This window comes from Trichechus manatus, unplaced genomic scaffold, assembly GCF_000243295.1.
Source record: "Trichechus manatus latirostris isolate Lorelei unplaced genomic scaffold, TriManLat1.0 scaffold00008, whole genome shotgun sequence".
NCBI classification, from domain to species: domain Eukaryota; kingdom Metazoa; phylum Chordata; class Mammalia; order Sirenia; family Trichechidae; genus Trichechus; species Trichechus manatus.
In genome coordinates this window covers 19,732,380-19,739,954 of record NW_004443944.1, presented here as the reverse complement: position 1 = coordinate 19,739,954, position 7,575 = coordinate 19,732,380, and the positions used below count along the sequence as shown (strand labels likewise).

Genomic DNA, 7,575 nt, shown 5'->3' with positions numbered 1-7,575 from the left:
GACCTAGGAGTATACTCCCCCATCACTCACTTGCCAGGAAATCAGCTGCCACTTCAGCAAAGTGGGAGTTTCTTCTCGGATTGTTTCCTAAAAATAAAACTCATAAACAGCTTGGGAAGAATTTTTCATCAGGCAGAACAGAGGAGAAAAGTAGGAAAGATTAGAAGAGTTGGTGAGATTATCCAATACACCCCCATCCTTTTTCAGATGAGGAAACTGAGACCCAGAGAGGTTGAGTGACTTATTTAAAGTCACACAGAAAAGCAGAAACAGTAGTGGCAGAACCCAGCTCCAAGCCAGGTATTCTCCCAGCTGAGCGCACTTTATATTGTAGCAGGGCTCATCTAGGATCTCCACTGCCAGTCCTTCTTTAAGGCTGCCTTTGGTCAATCTCAGTTGCTTTAGAAAATGATAGGGAAGTCACATTTCTTGTAAAGGGTATCTGGATGAAAATCATGGTAACATCTATACACCTTTGCACATGTTGTTCTCACACTGCCTTAACGCTTGTACTCTTCCCTCATCCTTCAAAAGAATTGTTGTCTTGTGAAATGTTCCCTGCTTGTTCCCTGTTCTATATTCCCAGGCCCTGACCTTGCCCTAGCACTCAACACATTACGGGGATTACTGGTCCCTGATGTGTCTTCTCCGTTAAGACTGAAGATTCCTCCACTGCAGAGATGTATTGATACATCTCTGCAACCTCAGCGTACACTGTAGGCTCAGAAGGCATGGACTTTGGACACAAACTCCACCAAGAGAGGGAGTTTATCATTCTACCCCAGCTCTTGGCTCACAGTATGGAGTCAAGAAGGGTTTGCTGCTGTTGAAGGAATCTAAATAGGGGAGTTTGCAGTGTGAGGAGATTCTGAACCTGGAGCCACAAAGCTTCTGACAGACGCTACCTGGAAGTGCCAAGTGGGTCAGGCTGACAAATGAGTGAGCACTGGAAGGCGTTAAGAGGCCCCCATGTGTGTACAGGGCTCCAGGGCTACAAAGCACTTTCAAAGGTGACCTTGTTACAGTGAACTTTGTAACTGTTCTTCAGTGTCCCTTCTGTGAGGCCTAGCTCTTCTCCTTTTGCCAAGAGGACTGCTCCCAAATCTGGCTGATCTAGAACTCAGGCGTAAAAGACACGAATATGACAGAGAGAAAAATAAGTCGAGTTAAGAAATAACAAAGAACTTCTGTGGCTGCTTAAATGAATAAATACTTAGTTTACAGGATCTAGGGGGGAAGACAGGAGCAACAAAAGCGATGAAACACCCTTCATATGACCAGTGGTTGAAGAATTAGCATATGTTCACAAAGGGAGCCGATGTTAAGTGGTCTTCCTCAAGGGTATTAGAAAGGAACACACGAAACACTGCAATATGGAATTTATTGCTCTAGTTTACTTTAATTTGCTTGTTTACACACATGATCTGTGCGTATCTAACAGTGGCAACAGCCATTCTCTAAATACAATTCTGGTACCCAGACTATGACAGATGCACGTGGAAAATGAGGCATCAGTGAATGAACCTCAACATGGAGAGGCAAAACAAAGGTGGCAATATTCTGTGATTTACTCCCAAAAGCCTCTTGTTCAGCACCTGCGGACAACAGACACTTTTCAAAGTACGAGACTATTTCAATAGGAGAACCAGACCCCAAATGGCACCCAAAAGAAGAATGTTAGTTTCCCCTGCCTTCTCTGGAGGAGCCAAAAAGTTCTAAAGGCTTAGACAAGAAGGATGGGGGACTGGTGCCTGCTAAGCACAGAGGGCAGTTTACTGGCATCACTTCCCTTAATCATGAATGTATCATCTCCACTCTACAAATGAGGAAAATGAGGCTCAGAGAGATTAAATAACTTGCCCACAGTCACACAGCTGTAAGCGGTGGTGCCAAGATTTAAACCCAGGTCTCACGTTTGCCTAAGCCCAAATTCTTTCACCTATACCATGCTGTGTGACACACGGACTGAGGGCATGCTCCCAAGAAAAATGCAAGGACGCTAAGGATGAATAAGAAGTAGTGGTAGACTCATCAGAATAGAAGGCATGGATCCTGGAGTTGTAACTGACACTTTCCACCCGAGTTAGTTTAATGCTGAGCCTGAATCAGACCCACATGAGAAAATGCCTGGAGATTTAAGTGTCGCAAATGAACTTCCAGACTGCTCTGTGCCTGTTGCCGTTGGGTGCTGAACAGGAAATTTAGGAGAGATGTTGATCCCTTCAATAAGCACCTACCACCCTGGGTTTATGGATGTAAACTCCAGAGGGCAAAAATTTCTCTCAGCGGGGCTTATCACATCTTGCCAACATTTCCAAAGCACCATGGTGATGCCTCCAATATCTCGCTGCGAATGTTTCTCCCACTTTTGGGTACAACACATCATGTCTCACAATCTGATCAACATAAGTTAACCTGCAGCTCAATAGCACAAAACCACACATTTTAAATACATCTTTATATAAAGTAAAATTTACCCTGAAAAATTTCCAGGCCTCAAGCTCCTAACAAACTAAGCTTGGAGTAAGCCAGTTAAGTGTGGTGTTTATCAATCACTTAATGCTATTATCGGGCTGGGGGTGGACATCAAAGCAGCTTCAAGGACCATTACTCAAAAATGCAAGATGGCTCAGTCTGAGAGACCTTATGGACAGCCTGGGTGAGGGGAGAAGAAATATCTGCTCACAGAGTGTGCAGCTGTGCCTTTGTGGATGGAGGTGGCAGGATTTCTAACCCTTCCCAGCACTCTCAGAGAGAAGGCCACAGAACGACAAGGTTGGAAATTGAGAAGTGCTGCAAAGGGGGAGAGGGGGGGAGAAGGTCAGTTTCAAGGCCAGTTGAAGAGGCTTGGCCCAGGTTTGGTTTTGTTGGTGGTGCAAGTAAGAGGCGGGTGGGGCCGAAGTCATGCCACCATTTAATAAGGGCATTCTGCAATCAGGCTGGTTTCTTGCCATCTGATGCAACGGGAGACATTTTATTTTACTTCTGAGTTATCATAATCTTGCTCAAAAGGTAAAAACGCCATAGGCCACCGAAGACCTATCAATGTACTTAGGACCATGAAGCACTCTTCAGTCTGTACCACTGATATGTGGTCAGGAACATTTCAGTGCAAATATGCATTTTGCAAAATTACTCTGACTCAGCTTGAAATTTATCAAGTTATTATTAAACCACCTGCTTTCCTGTTTTATTCTTAATAAAGACAACAGCCCTGCGAGGTGGAATTTAATACCATAAGCCAAGATTTTGGTTTATAAAAAGTAAATTAGTGTTCTAAAAAAACCCTCAAAACAATCTACACATGTCAACGTGTAGCACTGGCATTGTGAGTTATTCTCAGTTTTGTCCACAAAGAACAACGGCCACGGTTGTTACTAAAACCTAGAAAGCATTCACTCAAAAAGGAAGAAAAAACAGTAACCTTATTGCTTCAAAAACCAACACACGTTCATAGAAATCACTGACAGAAAGTCATCAATGTTCATGACATTAAAATCATACAATACTAAGTCACAGAGGCACTCCAGTTCAACAGGCCTGTTTTGGTAGCTAATCCCAAGCCAGTCACAATATTTAACATTCCATGGATAAACAAATACTACAACCAGAGAGTTTGTAGTTTTATAAACAACCCTGCCTGAAATAAATGCTTGTGCAAAATGGACCAGAGGGAAACATTTTTAAATAACAGCATTAACAGACATTAAAACCAAAAGACAACCAGAATCAGGATGATGGCAGCAGGTAAGAGTCCTGAGGCCCCTGGCCTCCCTCAGCCACCCAAGGGAAGCTTTCCTGATTCTGTCTTTTCGCTGAGCCTCTGCTCTGCCCTTTAGAGACAAAAGCAGAGTTCCAGACCAAGGTCGAGTCCTGCCAGGGACGAAAAGTGTCTGGCTGGAATGGTGGTGCTTATGACACAGGATAACGTCGCAAGATTAGTCTGGGGACTAAATGTGCTCCCCAGACTCTACCACCACACACCAAAACTGCCTGGTAAGCTTCCGCTCTGCAGTAGGAGCGATAATTTAGCCAACTAAGACAAATAAATGAAAAATATATTAGCCACTGTCCTGCTGCCACCCCTTTCGTTTCTCTTTTATTTCTTTTAACTGTCTCGCTTCAAACTGAAACTAGAGGTCTGGGGAGGAAGTCCTGGGGAAAAGGATTTCAGATACCAAAATCCATACGTCCCATACCAGCCCAGCAGACCAAACAGGGTGCCAAACACTTTCTGGGACAAGTCATGAAAATAAACAGCTGTGCACAGAAACATCAACACCCAAATGAAGGTCAGGGTGCCCAGGGCCACGACCAGGGTGGTAATGGCGACATGGAGGCAGTGGCTTCGGTCCGTCTTCACCTCATGCAGCACGGCCATCTCCTCCACAATCATGAGGGCACAGTAGGTCAGCAGGAAGGAGTGGCCTGAGATGTCAAAGCCATGCCAAAAGCCTCCTTCCCCGTGGCACTGCTGTTTGTCCTGGTGCTCCTTCCTGACCCCTTCCAGGGCTGGCGAATGGTAGCAGTTACCCGTGTAGTGTTCAACGTTGGAGAAGATGGTTGTGCAGACATACCAGATGGCCGTGCCCACAAGCAGGGTGCTCAACCGCCGCAGGACCAGCCCAGCCCTGCCTGTCAGGTGGTAGTTGGTGAGAGCAATGAAAGGCAGGAGGAGACAGAAGGTCCAGGCCCAGGCTAGTTTGACAAAATACCTGGCAGAGGAAGAAAGTGGATGTGAAAAGAGGGGACATGGCAGAGAGGAAACAATGTCAGGAGTCAGATCTCTAGACTCGCAAAAGAGGGAAAAGGGGAAAACTGGATAAAAGCTATAGATCATGACAGCCATCACATTTTGAGTGCTTACTATATGCTTCACATACTAAGTACTTTAGTTGTATTAGTTATTTAATCTTAAACAACTCTCTGAGGTAGGGACTATTACTATACCCACTTCACAGATAAAAAGGAGTCCTGGTGGTGCAGTGGTTAACCACTTGGCTGCTAACCGAAAGGTCAGTGCTTCAAACCCATCAGCCGCTCCACAGGAGAAAGATGTGGCAGTCTGCTTCTGTAAAGACTACAGCCTCGGAAACCCTATGAGGCAGTTCTACCCTGTCCTATGGGCCGCTAAGTCGGAATCGACTCAACGGCAGTGGTTTTACAGATAAGAGAGGTGTCATGTCCACGGTAGAAGTAGCAAGTGGTGGAGCTGGGATTCAAATTCAGGGTCTGTGATCTTAAGTACTATGGTATTTGTCCAAGAAAGTAATAATAATTAAGCACCTACCAAATGCCAGGAGCTTTCACATACATTCCCTTTCCCATAGAACACGCAGTTACCATGGGAGGACGGTACTGGTCAGGAATCTAAGGCTCAGAAAAATTCAGTAACTTGTCCAGGGTGACACTCACAAAATCAGCAAGCACAAATTAAACCAAGGTTTGGCCAGCCCAAAGCCCATGCTTTTCCCACCACACCACGGCTCCTTCCTAAAAGGCAGACATGGTCTGGGAACCATCCAACTCCATTCCAAAGGATTTGGCACACAAAGTGCTTGCCTTCAAGCTCAACAACCCAGTTTCAAATCCTGACTCTGATCTAACTTGGTACTGCACCTCTCTAAGCCTCACTTTCCTCAGCTGTTAATAGAGCTAAGGGGACCAAACTATTTTTAAGGTCCCTTCCAGATCCAATGACTCACTAGTTCCCTTCATTAATTAGCACAGAGGCTTGGAACAAAACGCCAGAATCCATGGCTACCCTCAAACAACAGGGACTTGTTTGCCAGGATGCTCCTAGCCCATCCAGGCAGGATAAAGCAGCAGCTGACTTGTCAGCCCCCCATGTGCTCATGAAAGGTGGCTGACCTGGGGACCAGCTGCGGTTCACACACAGGTGAGAGACTTAGGGACACTACCACTTTCATAGTCTGTTCTCAGCCCAGCCATGCAGGGTAGGTGAGGAAGGAAGGCGGGCCAAGGACAGAATGACTCTTTCCTAGGATCCAAAGTCTTCTCAGATACCACTCAAGGGCCTGTCACTAAAATCTTCACCGGGGTTGACATACAAGGATCTTGCCAGAACAAAAATCTAGCTGACATTTGACAAAGCTGCCTGGGAGAGAAACCAGGGTTTTAAGTAGATAACCAAAGTCGGGCAGACGTTCAAGAAATGCTGCAGACACTTTAATTCTGAACAAAACTCTGGCCTCGAATCAAGGGATAAGTTTTGCCTTTCAGTGCTTCCTTTTATTATTGCCAACAGTGGTTTTGTGCAATAAACTTAAAAATCCAGGAGTTTAAAAAAAAGAAGTAAGTGGGTGGAGCTGTCTCAAAGAGCCCAAAGGGGGTTGCTTTTCTGGGCCACTGCCATGCACTTTGGGTGACTGAGAAGGTCCAAGGAACTCCAGGAGAAAGGTCAGAGACTGGAGGATTCCAGCCTCCTCGGCCGAGTATCTTTGAGTGGGGGTCCTGGCACAGGCTGGGGCAAGGCTCTCAAAGGTGGGATGCGGGGAGAAAGTAGGTCTTTCACCGGTGATGATGAGACTGTCACAGGCTGGAGGGATCGACAGAGTGGAGATGCGGGGTCTGACAAAAGCAGGCAGGGCGGTAGCATCTCCCAAACAGGGTAAGGACCGACTCCTAATTCCATGGGGATTTAGGGAAAGGAACAGAGACATAGGCTGGTTCATATGTCCTCTCACCCCATCCCGACACGCACCCCTACATGCACACACAGACATCCAGACAACCCTGCTCGTCACCCTCTGCCCAGTCAAGCTCAGGCTACTCTGGGCCTGCAGACACGAATTCCTAGTGACACTAGCTGTTCCGGGGCCCCTTAGTCGTGACCCACGTGCGAGACGCTGCTGTCACGGTTGGGAGAAGGGCTTACCCCCTTCCAATGACCCGTCCATCTGGGAAGCTAAACGCCAGCTTCACTGGACGAGTCGCCCCGTCAGCCAGACTTCAGCCAGGCCCCGCGCCCGCTTATCGCGACAGCGGGTCCGCTATGGCGGGGACAGAAGAGGGCGACCCGGGGCTGACTCACACGTTAAGGACGTTGCGCTTGTTGCTGAGGTAGCTCTCCGGCAGCGGAGAGAGCTCCTTGAGGAGGGAGCCCGCCAGCATGAACGTCATCAGCGCCCAGGGCAGGTAGCGCCGCACAGCCGCCCGCACCAGCGTCCCCCTGAGGACCCTCGCGCAGCGCTCCAGATGATCCATGACCGACCTTGTCGGCCACCGTCCGCCTTCCCAAGAGCTCTCGGCCACCGTCTTGCCCTTCGCCTGGTCGGGTGCCCCCCGCCTCCCTTCGGGCGCATGCGTGCCGGCCGCCGGCCCCACCCCTTGGCAGAGCTTTTGTAGTCCAGAGCCCGCGCGCTCCCTCTTCTGGTCTTTGGCAGCCACTGCAACGCGCTTCTGTCCCAACACCTAGCTTTCCTCTTCTCGCTTCTCCCAGCGCCTGCCACCAGGCGACAGCGCTCTGTGTGCCGAAGGTTCGAATCTCACCCTCTGCTGTCTTTAGTCTGGGAGAAAGCGCTTGTGGGAATATTTGCTGGTGGTCGGGGAAAA

The 7,575-nt window shown here is 48.0% G+C and overlaps 1 protein-coding gene across 1 annotated transcript; it reads right to left on the bottom strand.

Moving 5' to 3' along the window:
- Nucleotides 1-2,962: 2,962 nt before the first annotated feature.
- Nucleotides 2,963-7,281, bottom strand: FITM2 (fat storage inducing transmembrane protein 2). Its single transcript, XM_004370324.3, has 2 exons — nt 7,055-7,281; nt 2,963-4,715 (listed from the first exon to the last, which is right to left on the bottom strand). The coding sequence occupies exons 1-2, from the start codon at nt 7,225-7,227 to the stop codon at nt 4,109-4,111; spliced, it is 780 nt and encodes a 259-aa protein (XP_004370381.2). The 5' UTR covers nt 7,228-7,281; the 3' UTR covers nt 2,963-4,108.
- Nucleotides 7,282-7,575: the final 294 nt, after the last annotated feature.

What these genes read in the sequence shown, in the direction of transcription:
- FITM2 (XM_004370324.3), bottom strand. Translation starts at nt 7,227, where the DNA reads ATGGATCATCTGGAGCGCTGCGCGAGGGTCCTCAGGGGGACGCTGGTG. An exon ending in AAGCGCAACGTCCTTAACGT is followed by an intron (nt 4,716 to 7,054) that starts GTGAGTCAGCCC and finishes TTCCTCTGCCAG; the next exon opens with GTATTTTGTCAAACTAGCCT.